Source organism: Orcinus orca, chromosome 8, assembly GCF_937001465.1.
Source record: "Orcinus orca chromosome 8, mOrcOrc1.1, whole genome shotgun sequence".
NCBI classification, from domain to species: Eukaryota; Metazoa; Chordata; class Mammalia; order Artiodactyla; family Delphinidae; genus Orcinus; species Orcinus orca.
This window is the reverse complement of record NC_064566.1, coordinates 13,029,143-13,048,777: the sequence shown is the minus strand read 5'-3', so window position 1 is coordinate 13,048,777 and position 19,635 is coordinate 13,029,143. Positions and strand designations below refer to the sequence as shown.

At 53.0% G+C, this 19,635-nt stretch overlaps 1 protein-coding gene across 2 annotated transcripts; it reads right to left on the bottom strand.

Moving 5' to 3' along the window:
• Positions 1 to 563: 563 nt before the first annotated feature.
• SPI1 (Spi-1 proto-oncogene) lies at positions 564 to 16,997 on the bottom strand. 2 transcript variants are annotated; one of them, XM_004264096.3, is made up of 5 exons: positions 16,723 to 16,997; positions 14,296 to 14,392; positions 2,632 to 2,819; positions 1,697 to 1,859; positions 564 to 1,276 (listed from the first exon to the last, which is right to left on the bottom strand). In XM_004264096.3, the coding sequence occupies exons 1-5, from the start codon at positions 16,765 to 16,767 to the stop codon at positions 957 to 959; spliced, it is 813 nt and encodes a 270-aa protein (XP_004264144.1). In that variant the 5' UTR covers positions 16,768 to 16,997; the 3' UTR covers positions 564 to 956. The 2 variants fall into 2 exon arrangements, with proteins under 2 accessions (XP_004264144.1, XP_012394036.1); XM_012538582.3 differs by having other exon boundaries at positions 14,296 to 14,395; positions 16,723 to 16,962.
• Positions 16,998 to 19,635: the final 2,638 nt, after the last annotated feature.

The following is a 19,635-nucleotide window of genomic DNA, read 5'->3' as shown; positions in this document are numbered from 1 at the left end:
TTGTTGTCATTGTTAATTAATATCACCATCACTGGGGTCATAATCTAAAGGTTATGAGTTTAAGCTTCATTGAGGCATTAAGAAAAGAGAATTTATCAGGCGCAGAGGGCTTTTTTTTTTTTTTTTTTGCGGTACGCGGGCCTCTCACTGCTGTGGCCTCTCCCGTTGCGGAGCACAGGCTCCGGACGCGCAGGCTCGGCGGCCGTGGCTCACGGGCCTAGCCGCTCCGCGGCATGTGGGATCTTCCCGGACCGGGGCACGAACCTGCGTCCCCTGCATCGGCAGGCGGACTCTCAACCACTGCGCCACCAGGGAAGCCCGCAGAGGGCTTTTTAATGATTTATTCCTCTAAGAACAACTAAGGATTCGTTCTTTCCACCGGCTCTGACTCTTAGTCAGGCACGAAGTGTCATCTTTCCTCACGTCCCCAGCAACCAGCATTGGGTAGTATCCTTGGTAAATGCCCGATGGACAGATGAGAAAAAGAGAGATCAGATGGGGGGCGGGGAGCAGACAAGGTGCACAAAAAATTTTAAAAGAGACTCTCTGTGCTGCAAGAGGACTCACTGAGAATAACTTTAATAACTGGTATTCCTGAGGAAGCTGATGGGGGAGAGGTGTGGAGAGAAAGGGATGCTTAAAGAGGAAGGTTCAATTTACACAAATACGATGACTTCGAACTCCCAAGGAAGCACCCCTGGTACTAAGGAAGCTGACCCTTGCTGGGGCCAGACGCCCAGGTGGCTTTCTGGAGCCGGGGCTGGAGTCCTGGTGGGAGGCGAAGCAGGGGTGTGGGCGGGGCTTGGAGGAGGAGGGGGTGGGCGGGGAGGCGAGGCCTGGCCCGCCCCAGTCCTGCCCCTGGCCCCTGGGAGCTTCCCCCCTGTGTCCGGCCGGGCGGGGGGTTAATGCTATGGCCAGAGGGGAGGCCTGGCGGCCCGGCGGGCTCGGGCCTGGGCTCAGTGGGGCGGGTGGCGCCGCTCGGCCAGGCCCCCGCGGCCCAGCACCTCCCCACTGAACTGGTAGGTGAGCTTCTTCTTGACTTTCTTGACCTCGCCCGTCTTGCCGTAGTTGCGAAGCGCGCGGGCCATCTTCTGGTAGGTCATCTTCTTGCGGTTGCCTTTCTGGATGCCCCAGCGGTGCGCCAGCGCCTCCTTGTGCTTGGACGAGAACTGGAAGGTGCCCTTGTCCTTGTCCACCCACCAGATGCTGTCCTTCATGTCGCCACTGCGCAGCAGGTCCAGCAGGAACTGGTACAGGCGGATCTTCTTCTTGCTGCCTGCGGCCGGAGGTGGTCAGCGCCCACGCGGGGACCCAGTCCGCCTCCCCCTGACGTGGGACCCCCCGGGGTGGTCTCTGGGGAAAGGTCACCAGCGAGCATGCGCACACCCACTGCCACGCTCGGCCTCGGCACACGTGCTCAGACACGTGCGCGGGGACAGACTGCCCCAGGCGCCCTCATTAAACACACGTGAAGACACATGTCGTCAAACACACACACACACACCACACACACACACACACACACACACACACACACACACACACACACACACACACACCACCCATACACACGCACTCAGCTCTGTGGCTTCACTGCCGAGTCCGTCGGCCTTGGCCGCGGTGGGTACGGGGCGCACGGACGGACCGGGTCACGGCTGGGCCCAGGCTGGGTCAGGGGTGGGACTGGACCCCCTACCTGTCTCCCCGTGCAGCAGGCCAGGCCCTGGCTCCAGGCCGTCGGTCTCCCCGTCAGACACCTCCAGTGGGGGGCTCTGCCGCTCACCCTCCTCCTCATCCGAGCTGGGCTGAGCCGGGGACAGGGAGGGGTACGGGAGGCACATCCGGGGCAGGTAGGAGACCTGGAAAGGCGGCGGAAGGAGGGTTGAGGTCACTGAGGGGCAGTTCAAAGCTCAGGGCTGCCAGGTCGGGGTCGACTGCGTGAGAGAAGAGGGGGTGCTGGCGCGGGGCAGAGGGATTTGGGAGAAGGCTGGGCACCCTGAAGGTCAGGCGGGGTCACCCCACACAGGGGGCAGGTTATGGGGACAAGGGGCCCCTGAATTCCCACGCATCTCCCTGGTTCAGGGCGGCGTGGCCCGGGGAAGGAAGCGCACGGACCGGCAGCAGCCCTGGGGGGAAGAGGTGCTAGAGAGTCAGGCACTGGAGCGAACGGGGTTGTGTAGGCGAGTGGCAAGGGCACCAAGAGGCGGTGGAGGTCCGTGAGGGTCGTGAAGGTCAGTGGAGGTCACTGACTGGGGTTAGGGTCGCTGGGGAGGAGGAGGGGCCGTAGAGGTCAGTGGAGGTCAGGGCACAGGGACTTGGGTGCCGGATCCGTGAGGGGTCAGCGAATGGGGGTCGGGAGGTGCCCAGGGCCGGGCCTTCAGGCTCGGGAGGATCAGTGGGGACGCGGGGATGATCTGGGCTCTGTCCATGGTGGGGCGAGAGGAGATAAGGGGTGTGGGGTCACGGGGTCAGTCGGGGGGTCAGGAGGCGGCCGTTGAAGCTCTGGCCGCCGTTGGCGCTGTGAGGCAGGAAGCCGAGTTGAGTAAGAGCCCGCGTCAGCTTCCTGCGAAGCGCCGGCCTCACCGCAGGCCACGGGCTGGGCTGGGCCAGGCCGGGTGGCCCCGCACGCACCTGGTGGCCAAGGCTGGCGTGGGTGGGCGCCATGGGTGTGTCGAGCACGTGCATCTGCTCCAGCTCCATGTGGCGGTAGAGCTGCTGCAGCTGCGGGGCCTGCACGCTCTGCAGCTCTGTGAAGTGGTTCTCGGGGAAGGTCTCGAACTCGCTGTGCATGTGGTGCGGGTGGAAGTCCCAGTAATGGTCTGGGGGGCAGGGCAGGAAAGGTTTATGCTAATTAAAGAATAATAATGCCAGGCCCGTGTCACCGTATAATAATCGCCACGGACCAGGCTGGACGGCAAGTTGACATTAATCACCTCACGCCCCACCCTGTTGTTTTCCGACCCCCATTCTATAGATGAGGATACTGAGGCTTGGAGGGGCTACATAGCACGCCTGCAGTCAAAGGCCTCATCCGTGGCAGAGCTGGGACCCAGGTCCGAGGCAAAGGCTGTGTTCTCAGCAACCGTTCTACCCTGCCACGCGTGCGATCACAAGGACGCAGGCTTTTGAGCCAAAGAGTCCGAATCCTGGCTCTGCCGTTTACTTTGTGTGTGACCTCAAACGCGTGCATGGACCCCTCTGGCCTCCGTTGACTCACCTATAAAGTGGGGATAATAGTTACCGGGAGGATACACATGAGTTCACAGTTGTAAAACCTCCTAGGCCCAGAGCCAGCCCTTGGGGAATGTTGAGTCCCCTCTCCTCCCCTTAAGACCCAGCCGCGGTCCCTGAGCTGACTGGCTGCCCACCGTCACAGCTCACAGCCTTGTCACGTGGCCAAGGTGTGACTGCAAAGTCACAGGGCTGACATTCCTCACACGCCGGAACTTGTCTGGGCTCCCAGTGCCTCTCCCTCAAGGCCATGTCCTTGGGCAGCTCCACCTGTGTTTCAGCAAAGATGCGGGGACCCGAGGCTTTCCCAGAAACTCCCTGGTGGGTGCTTTCAGAGTCTGCGGTAGGGTGGCTTTGAGTTTGGGGAATAGCTACGTGCCACTGGGAGCCCTGCCTGGGACTGGAGCCGGCCTTCAACACGGTTTCTCTGGGCACCATTTCCAGGAACAAAAACTGCCACATGTCTGAGGACTTCCTGGGGTCCAAAAGAAGATGTGGTGATAAAGTGACAAGAGGGATTTTCTCGTGTATCCAAAGAGGGAGTGTACAGTGTGCTAAGCCAGGTTGGCGTCTCCAGGACAAACACACGGCCGCGTAGGGGGACCATCACCTGCCTGGTGTGCGTGTGCGTGTGTGTGTGTGTGTATGTGTGTGTGTGTGTGTGTGTCTTTCTGTTTCTTTCTCACAAGCACATACTCACACATCCCTAAGAAATGACATGTGTTGTTTTGGCTCTGCACTGGTTATCAGAAGACTCACTTTCAAATCTTGCTCTGTGGTGGCTTTGCTGTGTGACCCTGGACAAGACATTTTATCTCCCTGAGCCTCTGATTCCCCACTGCAAAAGTCAGAGACCCAACTGAGTGGTTACTGAGGTCCAGTCCACGTGTGGAATCATTTGAACCCACAATCCAGGCTCCCACCTCCGTGAAGCCGCATGGCATAGGAGAGAGAAAGTACATGATTTGGCCAGAGCTGGGTTCGAATCCTGGCTCTGCCACTTAGCCCTGAGCGACACCGGGCAGATCATTCTACTTCTCTATGCCTGTTGCCTCAGTTGCGAGGTGGAGCTAATAATTACACCCATCTCATAGGCTTGCTGTGAGGATTAAATGAGCTAATGCCCACAAAGCACTTAGAACAGAACAGGACACAAAAGAAGACTCGGTAAAACATTAACTATCATCGTCATTATGGTAATTAGTATTATTAATGTTTAATGCTCGCTTTAGAGAGCCTAAGTCAGCACTTGAGCAAACAGCAGATGCTTTAATATGTGTGAGTTCCTCATCTTCCCTTGCTCCCTGCCACCTTAGTCTGTGGCCCAGAGAAATAGTTCGAGGGCCCTGGCTGTCACTTTCTCCCAGAGGCTGGAGTTGGGGGCCCAGCACTGCACCGAAGGCAGGGACTGGTTTTGTTCACCTCTGTATTCCCAGTGCCTAGATGCAGTAGGCACTGAACAAACATTTCTGGAATGAATGAATGAATGAATGAATGAGTAAATCCTGTCCTCTTAAGAACTCTGACTCTCCTTCAGAAAATTATCCAAATCTGAAGGGAAAACAAAACACAGCAACATTGAATTTGTACTTTCATCTTGCGTGAGTTAACAAGACCCAGAAATTCTCCACTTGCTCTGGGAGGGTTCGCTTTGTCTTTTAGCGAGGGGCTCTTTGGGGCCCTGGGATTTGGTGAGTGGATCCAGGTTCCTCTTTAGCTGTAGAGCTACCCTCCGGCCCCACTCCTGGCCCTTCCCATTTTTGCCTTCTCCTGCCCAGGCTGAAGTGCCCAGATTGTTATAGGATGCTGTGTCCTGCCCACCAACCCCACATGCTCACACCTACTCCAGTTCTGGGTTGGGGAGCCCCTGTGTTCTGTCTTTCTCTCCTGCTCCCCACTTCTGTTCTAGCTCCTCCTGAGACCCATGGGCTCACTCTGGTGGGCCCAGCCTGAGGCCAGCACTTTCCATAGCAGGTCTCAGTACACCCTCGTTGGAGTCACTTTGGGGGCTGGAAAAGCCCCAGCCCACTGGAGACCCACGGAATCATCAGCGCCAACAGGAGACCTGGGAATCTGGCCTTTAAGAGGATCCTAAGGAGGTTCCTTGGCTCACTGAGGCTCTGGAACCCTGCCCCAGGGTCCCCTGAAAGCTGCAACAGAGACTCTTGGGCTACAATTAAGGTTTCAAAAAGCCCAACAGAAACCCTTGATTTGAGGGCTTAGGCATTTATGTAATAAATGCTGTCTGTTTGGTAGGCAGAGGCGTTCCAAGGATTGGGCCCTCTGAAGGAACACAATGCCAGGAGTCCATCCTAATGCAAAGGGCAGCACTCCTGGGCTCTTTGGACCTCATTTCTGGATGACTGTTCATGAATGCATTGCTTTATCCCTTTTTGTCACTTCAAGACGTCACCCAGATTATCCTGCAACTTCTGCCCCTTTAGCATGAACTCTGCTCCTCAAAAGAATATAGTGTGCTTTGCATATCTGGAGATAGCTCTGGATCCTCCCTTCTGCAGCCTGTTAGGCACCCAACACGTACTAGGCCTCAATATTTGATTAAGTGACCAATAAATGTTAACTTTTAATGTGTTTTTTATGTACCAGGCACTATGCTAAGTACTTAATCCACATTATCTCATTTAATCCTCACCTTAGCTCTGACAAGGTGGCCACTATAGTATGATATTCCTTTTGCATATGAGGAAACTGTGACTCAAAGGCATTAAGTCCCTTGTCCATAGACAGTCATTGGTAGAGTCAGGATCCAAACCCACCTGTGTATGACTCCAGGAACTAAACTCTTACCACTACGTCATACCACCTCTCAGGAAAAAGACTGCTAAGGAAAGCTTTAAGTAAGGCCCTTGGTGACAGAGAGAATTTACAGGCTGCTCTTATCCATCTGTCTGTCTACCGTCATTTACCCCTCATTCATTATTCATCATCCGTCCATCCACCCATCCATCATCCACCCATCATCCATCCATCCACCCATCACCCATCCGTCCACCCATCCATCATCCACCCATCATCCGTCCATCCACCCATCCATCATCCACCCATCCATCCGTCCTTCCACCCATCCATCCATCCATCCACCCATCCATCATCCACCCATCATCCATCCATCCACCCATCCATCCGTCCATCCACCCATCCATCATCCAACCATCATCCATCCGTCCACCCATCCATCCGTCCTTCCACCCATCCATCCGTCCATCCATCATCCACCCATCACCCATCCGTCCACCCATCCATCATCCAACCATAATCCATCTATCATCCACCCATTCATCATCCATCATTTAATCCATCCATCCATTATCCATCCATCCATCCTTCCATCCATCATTGAACCTTCATTCATCCAGCCAACAATTACCCATTTACCAAAATCTTTCACTTTCTCCCTGTAAACCAGCTCCCAATCTGGGACCAAAGTCCTGCCCACACATTCCTATTCTAACTCAGTTTTTTGGTGTCACTAATACCTGCATGTCACTAGGACAAAAATAAAATGATATTTAAAACAACCCCCCGCCCCCCTCCCCGCCACACACACAAAATTCAAGCCTTAAGTGTCATTCAGTTGACCTTTTCTCCTCAGAGCAGAAACCCCAGCCTGAAGCCAGGGCTCACCCCAGGGAAGGAGAAGTAAGATCAAGATAAGAGAAGGAAGATGAGGAATTAAGAAAGCAAGGGATGAGAAGAAAACCTTCACAGGAAATCACAGACCAGTGGACGAGGGCTCCTTAAGCCCAGCCCTCCTGCAAATTGTTCAGATATGGAAACTGAGGGCCAGAGAGCAGAGAGTTCCGGGTCTCATGTTTCTTGTTACTTTCTACATAGTATCCTAACTATTAAGGTTTTAGTTATTTCCCTTGTTACAAAGATATAGGACCTGTGTTTTATTCACTCTACAGCACCTAGCAATGTGCCTGGCATGTAAAAGATGCTTAGCATATATTTATTAGATGTATAAGTCAGTGGGAGATGCATGGAGGGTTTGGTGGGGGGAAGGAAGAACACTTGGAAAGGTGAATGAATGGATGATTAGATGAATATGTGAATAAATTGGTGGATGGTCTATTGTATGAAAAGATGAATAAGTGTTTGGAAAGATAGAAGGACAAGAGAAGGGTCATACTTTGGAACTCCATTTCCTTCAACAATCCCACTGCAAATAGCAAATCCTATCACACCCATTAGGATGGCTACTATCAAAAAACAGAACAACAAGGACCTACTGTATAGTGCAGAGAATTATATTCAATATCTTGTAATAACCTATAATGGAAAAGAATCTGAAAAAGAATATATATAACTCAGTGAATCACTTTGTTGTACACCTGAAACTAACACAACATTGTAAATTATCTATACTTCAATTTAAAAAATGGTTTAAAAAACAGAAAATAGGGGGCTTCCCATGTGGCGCAATAGTTGAGAGTCCGCCTGCCGATGCAGGGGACGCGGGTTCGTGCCCCGGTCCGGGAGGATCCCACATGCCGCGGAGCGGATGGGCCCGTGAGCCATGGCCGCTGAGCCTGCGCGTCCGGAGCCTGTGCTCCGCAACGGGAGAGGCCACAGCAGTGAGAGCCCGCGTACCACACACACACACAAAAAAACAGAAAATAACAAGTGTTGGCAAGGATGTGGAGAAATGGAATCCCTGTGCAGTGTTGGTAGGAATGTAAAATGGTGCAGCCACTATGGAAAACAGTATGGTGGGTCCTCAAAAAATTAAAAATAGAATTACCTTATAATCCAACAGTTCCACTTCTGGGTATATATCCCAAAAGAACTGAAAGCAGGATCTCAAAAAGATATTTTTATACCCATGTTCACAGCAGCATTGCTCACAATAGCCAAAAGGTAGAAGCAAGTCACGTGTCCATCAAGAGATGGATGGATAAACAAAATGTGGTATAAACGTATGATGGAATATTATCCAGCTTTAAAAAGGAAGGAAATTCTGACCTATGCTGCAACGTCGATGAACCTTGAGGATATTATATGCTCAGTAAAATAAGCCAGTCACAAAAAGAGAGATACTGCATGATTCCATGAATATGAAGTAGTTACTGTAGTCAAGTTCATAGAAACAGAAAGTAGAATGGTGGTTGCCAGGGTCTGAGGGGAGGGGGCAATGGGGAGTTATTGTCTAATTGGTACAGAGTGTCAGTTTTGCAAGATGAAAAGAGTTCTGGGGATGGATGGTGGTGACGGTTGCACAACAATGTGAATGTTCTTAATGCCACTGAACTGTACATTTGAAAATGGTTAAGATAGTAAATTTTAAATTATGTGCATTTTATCACAGTTTAAAAATAATAATAATAAATAGCAAATTCTGTGAGCTCTACCTTCAGAATCTATCCTAAATCTGTCTGCTCCTTTCCTTTTTTTCCTTTTCTTTTTTTTTTGGCCACGCTGTGTGGCTTGTGGGATTTTAGTTCCCCAACCAGGGATCGAACCTGGGCTCTCAGCAGCGAGAGCACAGAGTCCTAACCACTGGACCGCCAGGGAAGTCCCTGTCTGCTCCTTTCTGTCTCTCTCGCCACCACCCTTGTCCAAGCCACCGTCATCTCTCGCCTGGATTATTCCAGTGGTTTTCTACTGTGCTTTCCCCCCGTTCCTACTCTTGTCTCCTCTCCATCTACTCTCCACACAGCAGCCAGAGTGATCTTTTTAAAAGCTTATTCAGTGGAACCACTAGGTATTGGGAGAAGATACTGAAAACTTCCAGAGAGACAAAACAAAACCAAACAGAAAAAAAAAAAAAAAACCAAAAAACAAAAAAATCACCAAAAATGGTTACATTCAAAAAGAGGACATAGAATGACATCAGATTTCCTAAGAAAAACTCTAGTAACCAGAGGACAGTAGAGAAATGCTTTCAATTTCAGTGAGAAAAAAAATGATTTTCAACTTAGATTTCTGTACACAGCCAAACTACTGTTAATCAAGTGAGAGCATAAAGACACCAGGTAAAACAAACAACAAGAACAAAACCTTACCTCCCATACATCCTTTCTTAGGAGAGTATAATGAGAAGAGCAATAAATCCTTATATAGTGTTCACTGTTCTAAGCATTTTAACTGTAGTAACTCATTCCTTCCTTACAGCAATCCTGTGAAGTAGGTATCATTAAGAAGAAGCTGAAGGACTTCCCTGGTGGCGCAGCGGTTAAGAATCCGCCTGCCAATGCAGGAGACATGGGTTCGAGCCCTGGTCCGGGAAGATCCCACGTGCCGCGGAGCAACTAAGGCCGTACGCCACAACTACTGAACCTGTGCCCTAGAGCCCGTGAGCCACAACTACTGAGTCTGTGTGCCACAACTACTGAAGCCTGTGTGCCTGAGCCGGAGCTCCGCAACAAGAGAAGCCACCGCAATGAGAAGCCTGCGCACTGCAATGAAGAGTAGCCCCCCTCGCGGCAACTAGAGAAAACCCACGCCCAGCAACGAAGACCCAACGCAGCCAAAAATAAATAAATAAATTTATAAAAAGAAAGAAGAAGTTGGGGCACAGAGGGGTGAGATGTCTTGCCCCAGGTCACCCCACCCAGTAGTGAGGAGTTGGGGTGTGACTCCCAGCAGCCTGGTTGCAGCGTGAGGTCTCCATCTCCCTGCTACACTGACCCTCAGAAACACAGCGACGAGAAAGTACAGGTAATCAAAGTACGCCATGTGGCTCAGCTGTGAGTAATATTCACATGGTCCTAATAATGGAAAATTCAGATACTGATTTAACAAAAGTTAGAATACAGAGGAAGACAAACACTGTATGATCTCACTTATACGTGGAATCTGAAGAAAAAGCTAAATTCAGAAAAAGAGATCAGATTTGTGGTTGCCAGAAGTAGTGGTGGGGAGAGGGACAGGGGAAATTGGGTGATGGTGGTCTAAGGTACAAACTTCCAGGTGTAAGATAAATAAGTCCTGGGGATGTTATGTACACGATGACTATAGTTAACACTGCTGTGTGGCAACTTTGAAAGTCAAGAGAGTTTCGCCTAAAAGTTCTCATTACAAGGGGAAAAAAATTCTTTTGTAAGTATGTGAGGTGATGGATGTTAACTAAACTTATGTGGTAATCATTTCACAATGTACATGTGTGTGAGGTCATTATGCTGTCACACCTTACACTTATACACTTACGTTGTATGCCCATTACAGTAATAAAGTGATAAAGAAGGGAAAAAGTTACTGTAAGTATCTTGGTATATGTGGAGAAGTGTGAGTGTGAGTGTGAGTGTGTGTGTTATAAATACCTAGGAAGTCAGGTTCTCATCTTTCATAGTACAAGTGAACAGATGCCTCAAAGTAAAAAATCAAGCTAGATTCATCTCCACCTAGCATACAGAAAGCACTCGATAAATGTCTGTGAATGAATAAATAAAGGCTGTTCTAAGTCTCTATTTCAAAGCTTCATATATACACTTACATAGCCCTGTAATAGAAAGACTAGAGAAATAGCTTTTCTCTATCTCTGGTTGTTATGTATGCCATGGAGGAATGACTATGATAAGTTTATGTAAAAAGTAGCAGATTGCAGAACAGTATGACACTACAGTCCACTTTTGAACGGATAGAATATGCACATGTGGACGTATACACTTACAAACATACAGGATTATACATGTCAAATAAAATATCTGCAAGGATAGACCAAGGTGCTGTCAGGGAAGAATAAGAACGGGAAGAGGCTAATATTTCACTTGCTATGCTGTTGTATTTTAAAATTGTTTGCGATGGGTATTTCTTGTTTTAATAATTAAAATTAAACACTTACAATTTATTTAGATTTTTACCACACACACACACACACACACACACAAAGATTATTCAGATCATGTCATTTCCCTGCTCAGAACCCTCCAATGGCTTCCCATTAGATGCAGGATAAAACCCAAACTTCTGCCACGGCCATCACGCCCTGGGTGATCTGCCCCCTGCAGACCCCTCTGGCTTCATTTTGTTTCTGCCCCCCTGTGCTCACTGGCCACTCTGGTCCTCGGGGGAGGTCCCTCCTGCTCTTGCACTTGCTGTTCTCTCTCCCTAGAACACCTGTCCCTACCTGCCTTGACATTCATGTTCCTTCCCTGCACTCAGATTTCCACTCAGCTGCCACCTCCTCACAGGCCTTCCTTGGCCACCCAGTTAAAGTGTCCCCCACCTAGACACTCCGAATCACGTTACTCTACTTTCCGTAGGACTTATCAGTACATGTCTGTTAGTGTGATTTTTCACTGTCTCTCTCCCTCACTGGACTGTAAGCTCTACAAGGGCAGTGGCCTTGCCTGGTCTGCTCATCATGGAACCTCCAGTGCCTAGAACAGTTTCTGGCGAATGGCATATAATCAGAGGTTATTTGGTGGATGGACAAATGAGGGGATGAGTGGACAAGTGGATTGGACAATAAGTGTTGGAAGAATGGGTGGGTGGCTGGTGGGTGGGAGGGGAGTGGATGGATGGATGAGTGGGTGCCTGGCTGGCTGTCATCTGGGGCATTGGAAAATGACCCACTTGATCTGTCACAGAACCTTCTGTGCTTCTCTACTCTCTCAGCTGCTTCATCCCTTCCGCCTGGGGGGATTCAGTAAAGCTAACATACTATGTCCTGAAAGTTTACTGGGCCTTGTACTCAGTATATTACCTCATATATTACATGTGTTAACCTCATTTAATCATTGCAACTCTGTGGAGTGTTTTCATGCCCTCAGTTTTATAGATGAAGAAACAGGGGCTTAGAGGGGTTAAGTCACTTGCTCCAAGGTTACACACTAGTGAGTGATGGAGCCAGGACTAGACCCAGGTCTGGCCCCAGTGCCTTTTCACTAAGCCTCACCACCTAAAAATACAGATGCAGAGGACGTGCAGGAACAGGTGGAAGAATGTGCGGGTGTCTCTACTCTTGAGTCTTCAGAGAATACCTTCCAAAAGATATTAAGAAGGGACAGAACAGATGGCCCGGTGGGCCGTGATGGCAGGGGTGTGGCGGGGAGGCGGGGGTTGTGAATAGGGACCAGAACACCTGGGGACACTGGAGGAGTCTATGAAGGGTTTGGGTCTGAAGGACCCAAATGGGGAGCTCACACATCCAATTAGGAGTCACTCCTAGAGCCCCACCCCAGATATAAGGGATCTGCCTGGTCACTGAGCCAGGAAAGCACTGGCTTGCTCTAAAGTGCTCACTCCATCAGCCCACCCCAGGCCTAGCTGGTTTCTAGATATATAAACCCATAGCACACCCATATCACAGGAGGAGAAAATGAGGCTTCAATAGACCCAAAAGAAATGCACCCAAACCCAGTGAAACCGCGAAGGGGTCAGGCCAGAGGAGAAAGGATCCCTAATGCTGGAAGGGGTCAGAAGTAGCCCTGAGCTTGCTGGGACCCGAGCTGTCCTGCTGCCTGAAGCCACCAGGGGGCGCCAGTCCTCAAACAGGGACTTTCTCTGGTCCCGAACTGCTTGGTGGAAGGGTGTGTGCGCAGGTCTCTGGATCAGGGAGACCCAGCCCTTGACCCTGGCAGCGGGGGGATCTGGGGATAGAGTTGGATGAGGGACACTCTCTAAATTGTCTGGATTTTCCACAGAGAGGATGCATTTCTTGTAGAATTATAAACAAGCTTAAACGGATGAGAAAAAGGGTATTTTTAAAGACTTTCTAGCCCTAGAGCTCTGAAAGAAGCCTGTGTGTTCCCATATATGACCTTGAAGCACATCCACCACCTACTCCCAAGACACGGCTTCTAGGTATAGTCTTTATAGTAGTTGTCAGGTGTGAGTTCCAGTTGAAACTGTTCGCAAGGTTTGGCATCTGGATGTGAGGGCCCTAAATAAGGACTCACCACAAATGGCATCTCTGGGTGTGGCCGTCAGGTTTAAACGGCCATAGATATGCCAGCAGAATGGAGGTGTGAATGGCTCCCAGGTGTGGCCCTCAGGTGTGAAACCTTCCTCAGCTGTGGCACATAGCACACCTGTCCCTCTGAGACTGCAGAAACCCCAGTGTCTGGCCTGCCCAGGTCTCAGACCCCCCGAAGAATCCTCCAGTGAAGACCCATTAACTGGGCCACCTGGCCTTTGGTTCAGAGATGTCTCATCGCTATACCAAGATCCACCTCAGGTAACCTCTCTTATCTCCCTGCCCAGGTCCCAGGCGTTGAAGGCCTCTCTCTCCTCCCCTGAATTTGCTTCAGGATCAAGGCTGGGCCTTGGGGGAGCACAGTTAGGCCCAGATGGAAAACGCCCCTGGCCCAGGCCCCATCCTCGCCCCCACCCCGAACAGACTGGGGTCTTCAGCCCCTACTGAATGAGGGAGTCCTCAGAGCCTCTCCTTCAGCTCAGCAGCTCTCACACAGGAGCGGTTCTGCCCCCCCAGGGGACACTTGGCAATGCCGGAGACATTTTTGGTTGTCATGATTGGCAGTACTGCTGGCATCTAGTGGGTGGAAGCCAGAGATGCTGCCAGATATCCTACAATGCACAAGACAGGCCTCACAACATAGCATTATCCAGCCCCAATGTCAATAGACAAATTCTGCTAGCCACACACAGCAGGGAGCGGGGCTGCCCCAGCAAGGACATGAGGGGGTAGTGTGTGTATGTGAGACAAGAACGGAGAGGAAGACGGGGAATTGGGGGAGGGGAAGGTGGAAAAGCACTGGGCCTGGAGCAGACCGACAGAGCTGGAGCCCCCTGACCGGCTGTGCCACCTGTACAAGTCCCGTAGCCGCTTAGCTTGTTTCCTCGTGTGTGACAAGGCCAAAAGGGTTGGACAAGAAGATAGATGTAGAAGAAGCTAACCCGTGCCTGGATACAGCAAGGATCCTCCATAAATGCAGGCTGGGGGTGTGGGGTGTTGGGAAGCAGCACTGTCGGGGGTCAGGATAGTGAATTCACATCCCCAAGAGCTAACTGGATCTGATTCTCAGAGTTCCAAAGAAGCCCTGGGAATGAGGCTTCTTTCCCTTCTCCCCGGAACCCAGCCGTGCTTGGGCGCGCAGGCCAGGCTGGGGAAGTGGGGCTGGGCCGGGGCCCGGTACTCACCGCTGTGGCTCTCTCCATCACTGCTGAGATAGGGGTAATATTCGTGCGTTTGGCGTTGGTAGAGATCCGTGTCATAGGGAACTAGATCTTCCGATGGCTGCTGAGAGAGGAGGGTGTCAGGGCTGGGAATGTGGCCGGGAGACCGTCTGTATCAGGCTTACAGCCCTCTCTCTGCTTGGAACTGGGAGAGGCCATAGAGAGAGGTAGAGGGGGACCCAGGGGAGCAAGAGCCTTGGCTCCTGCAGAAAGAGGGTGACAGGGACCCTGGAGGTCAGAGGTCAAAAGAGGACCAGGTCTGAGAGGACAGCCCATCACCTCACACTCATACTCATACTCACATTCTAGCGTGTGCCCGGATCCCAGCCACACGCACGCACCCTCTCACGGTCACACTGATATGCCTACACCCCCCAAACACATACATACTCCCCGTGACACACTTCTACCCACACTCTTACATGCGAACTCTCACCCCCCTGTCCACTCACAGCCCTCACACTCGCTCTGGGGGTCACTCACACTTACACACGCTTGTCGTCACACACACACACCCCATTATGCACCCACCTGTAGGCACACGCAGCGTCACTGGGATTAACACACGTATCCACCCACTTGCCTGCAAATGCATTAACCCACACACTCATACCCACACCCTTCCTCGGTCACTCTCACTCCACCTACACACTCACGCCACGGCACACACGCTTGTCGTCCTGCTACAGCCCCGCCCTGACACCCACTCTCTCTCTTAGCCGGTGCCCAGGGCCACCACCATTAGCAGTGGCCGTTCACACTGATGGAATTTACAGGACTCACCCAGGCAGGGGCAGGTTTGGGGGCCTCTCCCTCCTCCCCCCTCCTCCTGACACGCTCCCTGGGATGCTCCCTGGTCTTCCCCCCCACCCCACCCCACTGGCATAGGGAATGCTCCCGGAGACTTCCCAGCAGTCATCAGGCCTTTCCTCCCCCACACAGTGTGAGCCCGAGGATTGCACAACAGTAACTCCGGCCCTCAGGGCTTGGTTCGGCAACCAGGGCTGCCTTGGTAGCCCACCCTCCAAGGACCCACTCTGAGTAGCCCCTGGGCTGGGGCGCGGTGTGGGAGGCCAAGGGGATGTGCCTCCTTCCCCGCTCTAGCTGGAGTTCAGCGATTCAGAGGTCAAGGGTCAGAGACAGGGTGGCCAAACCCCAGGGTCTGTGGCTTTCTGGAGGCAGGGCTGGCTCTCCTCGGGACCACCTCTGTCACCACTGCTGGCCCCCAGGTCGGGGGAGTGTGGGCCAGGGCCAGGTGCCGAAGGGCTGGCTGGTTCTGAGTCCGACCCAGGGAGGAGCCTGGCACTGGGCTTGGAGGCAGCGCAACCCCACAGCGGGATGTCAAGCCCGGGGTGCCTCCCCCAGGCTCTGAGGCCCCGCTGGGGTGGGGCGGGGGGAAGGGAGCTGCCTCCAGGCCGGGAAAGCTGAGTCAGGTAGGCAGGTCCTGCCAAGCCCTTCCCGTCTCCCCCCAGGGCTCCCCACCCCTGCTGAGTTGGGCCAGGGTAGGAAAAGGGAGAGGGGTCCTCTCAGAGGGCCCGGGTCTGACACCTGCCGAAGGCTGCAACTGTCAGTGAGGGCAGCAGGAGAGGGGGTCTGCCCCAGACGGCTGCCCTTCCCTCCCCGGGGTCCCCCGGGACTCCTGCTTCTTCACCTCCAGCCTCAGCCCTGCCCTCGCTCCAGGCTCCCCCCTTGACCTCCCCCAGCTCCCACCCCAGCCCCAATCTCAGCCCCGGGGTGTCCCCAGCACCAGCCCCTGCCCTCCACTCCCTGATCCCCAGCCAGAGCCCACCCCTAACTGCGTGGCTAGCCTCTGCTCCCCTCACTGCTCCGGCCCAGCACCTGCCCCGACCCCTGCCTCTGCCACTCAGGGCCCAGGGCCCAAGCCCCAGACCCTTGGGGCAACAACCGTGTCCTCTGTACCAGGCCCCAGGCTGGCTGGTGGGGACCCAGGCTTAAGGCAGCCTCAGTCTCCAGAAGCACCCAGGCCACCTCTGGCCTCTTGCCGCCTGCCCTCAAGCCCGTACCGTCCTGGGGACTGGCATCCCCCCCACACCAGTCTCCCCATTTCCTCCGCCACCACCTCCCTGCCGCCACCCTCGCCATCCTCAGCCCTGCACCCTGCCGTGGAGCTCCGGCCTGCCACCCGAGCCCCATCTATAAATAACCGTTCAGGCCCCACCGATCACAGCTCCACCATGGGCTCAGCCCTCAGCCCGCCAGGGCACGCTCCGAGAAAGCCAATGGCCCCCTTGCTGGGTCTCAGGCTGGGAGCTCCAGGGAGGAAACACCAACTTCCCACTGATAGTGGGAGGGCAGCCGGCGGGCTGGCAGGCAGGCGGGTGGGCGTCCGAGGGCCACAGGTTGGGCTGGCGGAGGAGCCCCAATACTCACAGGGGGGACGAGGGGAAACCCTTCCATTTTGCACGCCTGTAACATCCAGCCGAGCTCCGAGCCGGTCAGGTCCCCTGCCTTGGTGGGGGCCAGTGCGGAGCCCCTGGGGATGGGGCGCCCCGTCGGGGGCTGGACGGACTCAGGGCGGGTACAGGGCTCAGGCCTGCCCCTTGAGCTACAGGAGCCCTGGGTGAGCCCCCTCCCTTGACATTGCAGGGCCAGCGCAAGTTCCTGATTTTATCGAAGGCCTGCCGCTGGGAGATAGTCCCCTTGGGGTGACATCACCACCCCAGCCCGTTTGCATAAATCTCTTGCGCTACAGGAAGTCTCTGGCCGGCTGGGGCAGGTGGTGCTCCAGGGGCTGGCCTGGGAGGCCATGGGGGCCAGGCCCCCTGCCCAGAGGAAGCTGGGACTGTGAGGGGCGGCCTTGAGGGCTAGGGTGGGAGGAAGAGTGGGAGGGAGGAAGGCTGCCTCCACCACCGGAGGCCTTTCCTGCACCCGGGCCCTGCAGAGGCTCTCTAACCTCTAACCCCTAACCCCACAAATACCTGCTTCTCTTGAAACCCCCACGTGGCCAACAGTCACTTCCTTGGGGTCAGAGCTGTTAAGGGTGGGTGACCTCTTGCGGTCTCTGCTTTCTGGGGTCAGCCTGGTTGTCTGAGGGCTCTGATCCAGCAGAGTGCCAGGCCTGGCTCTTCCTGGGCCCGTAGGTGGCACAACCCCTGGGTTCTATCCAGCCTGGGGCTGGGCTCCCGGGCAGGGTCCTCAGCACAGCACCGCTTTCCCCTTCCCTCCACCAGCTTCCCTTCCACCAGAAGGGTTCTTACACCCTCCCCTCCCAGCTTCCTAAGGACCACCGCTTCTTCCAAATCCCTAGGTGCTCTACTCCCAGCCTAGATTTCTCAGTGTCCCCTCCCCTTAACAATGCCTTAATATCAATCTAGTCTTCTAAGTTTACAAACTTTTCCTGTCTGTCCATCCATTCATCTATTTTCCCATCCATTTGTTTATCTGTCTGTTTGTCGATCCATCTACCCACCCACAAGTCATACATTTGTCTACCAGTTTATCCAACTGTGCATTCATTCATCCATTTATCTGTTAGTCCGTCATCCGCCCACCCATTTGTTTATCTACTTGTCCAAGTAGCCATCTATATGTTCGTATATCAGCCCATCCATCTGTTATTCACCCATATTTCCATCTGTTTATCCACTTGATGTTCAGCTATCAATCTCTTCATCCATTGGTCCTTTTCATCCACCTATCCATCCATCCACTCATCCATCCATCCATCCATCCATCCACTTATCCATCCATCCATTCATCCATCCATCCATCCATCCATGTATCCTGCCAATATTAATTGAGTTCCAGGCTTTATGCTGAGCGCTGGGAGAAGAGAAAGATACTGGACAAGATCCCTGCCTTCAGGGAATTCCTGATCTAGTCTGGAGGGCAGAAGGATGAATAGAGACATTTTTTTGTGTGTGTGTGTGGTACGTGGGCCTCTCACTGTTGTGGCCTTTCCCGTTGCGGAGCACAGGCTCCGGACGCGCAGGCTCAGCGGCCATGGCTCACGGGCCTAGCCGCTCCGCGGCATGTGGGATCTTCCCAGACCGGGGCACGAACCCGTGTCCCCTGCATCGGCAGGTGGACTCTCAACCACTGCGCCACCAGGGAAGCCCAGAAACATTTTTTGATCCATTGATTTCTGGTGAGTCCTCTTCTCTTGGGGAAGAACTTCTTGAGCATTCAGTTTCCTCCCCTGTGTAGTCTAACCCTTTGCTTTATATCCCCTTCCCACTAAGACTAGCCAGCCTCCTTCCTGTCAGTGGAATCCCAGACGCCCAAGTGTTTCTTTACTTGCAGCAAAGACCAGGGATTCACAGGTCTGGGTTCACCATTAGATCTATTTCACCTACATCTTCACTGATTTTTTGCATCCACACTTGGGACTCTCCAAGGGGTCCACATCACTGGCCCTCAGGACTCCCTAGGTACCTGACCAAGGTTCCTCCCCAAGAGGAGGGGAGAGGCGGGCTGACTTGGCATCAGCTCCATCCCTGTCCCCACTTTCCCATCAAGAAGGCTTAGGGACTTCCCTGGTGGCACAGTGGTTAAGAATCTGCCTGCCAATGCAGGGGACACTGGTTCAAGCCCTGGTCTGGGAAGATCCCACATGCCACAGAGCAACTAGGCCCGTGCGCCACAACTACTGAGCCTGCGCTCTAGAGCCCGCGAGCGACAACTGCTGAGCCCACACGCCACAACTACTGAAGCCCACGTGCCACAACTACTGAAGCCCATGGGCCTAGAGCCCATGCTCCGCAACAAGAGAAGCCACCGCAATGAGAAGCCCGCGCACTGCAACGAAGAGTAGCCCCCGCTCGCCACAACCAGAGAAAGCCCTCGCACAGCAACGAAGACCCAACACAACCAAAGATAAAATAAATTAATTTAAAAAAAAAAAGAAAAAGAAGGCCTAGTCCCAGCTGACTGGCTGTGTGTGGGGATGGCTCTACTGCATGAGAACCAGGTCTTGCTTGATGTGTTCATTCATTCTTTCACTCATTCCTTCTTATCTTGGTTTGTTTCGTTTATATGCTTATTTATCTACTTATTCATTCATTTAATCTTTTTTAAAAAATTAATTAATTTATTTATTTTTGGCTGCACTGGGTCTTCGTTGCTGTGCGCGGGCTCTAGGTGCGTGGGCTTCGGTAGTTGTGACACGTGGGCTCAGTTGCTCCGCAGCATGTGGGATCTTCCCGGACCAGGGCTCAAACCCCTGTCCCCTGCATTGGCAGGCGGATTCTTAACCGCTGCGCCACCAGGGAAGCCCCTAATCACTAACTTTTTATTGAGGGTTTCCCATGTGCTGGCCTGGCAAGGGGACACAGACATGAAGGA

What these genes read in the sequence shown, in the direction of transcription:
- SPI1 (XM_012538582.3), bottom strand. Translation starts at nt 16,767, where the DNA reads ATGTTACAGGCGTGCAAAATGGAAGGGTTTCCCCTCGTCCCCCCT. An exon ending in ACGCCAGCCTTGGCCACCAG is followed by an intron (nt 1,860 to 2,631) that starts GTGCGTGCGGGG and finishes CCGCCTTTCCAG; the next exon opens with GTCTCCTACCTGCCCCGGAT. An exon ending in CCTGCTGCACGGGGAGACAG is followed by an intron (nt 1,277 to 1,696) that starts GTAGGGGGTCCA and finishes CTCCGGCCGCAG; the next exon opens with GCAGCAAGAAGAAGATCCGC.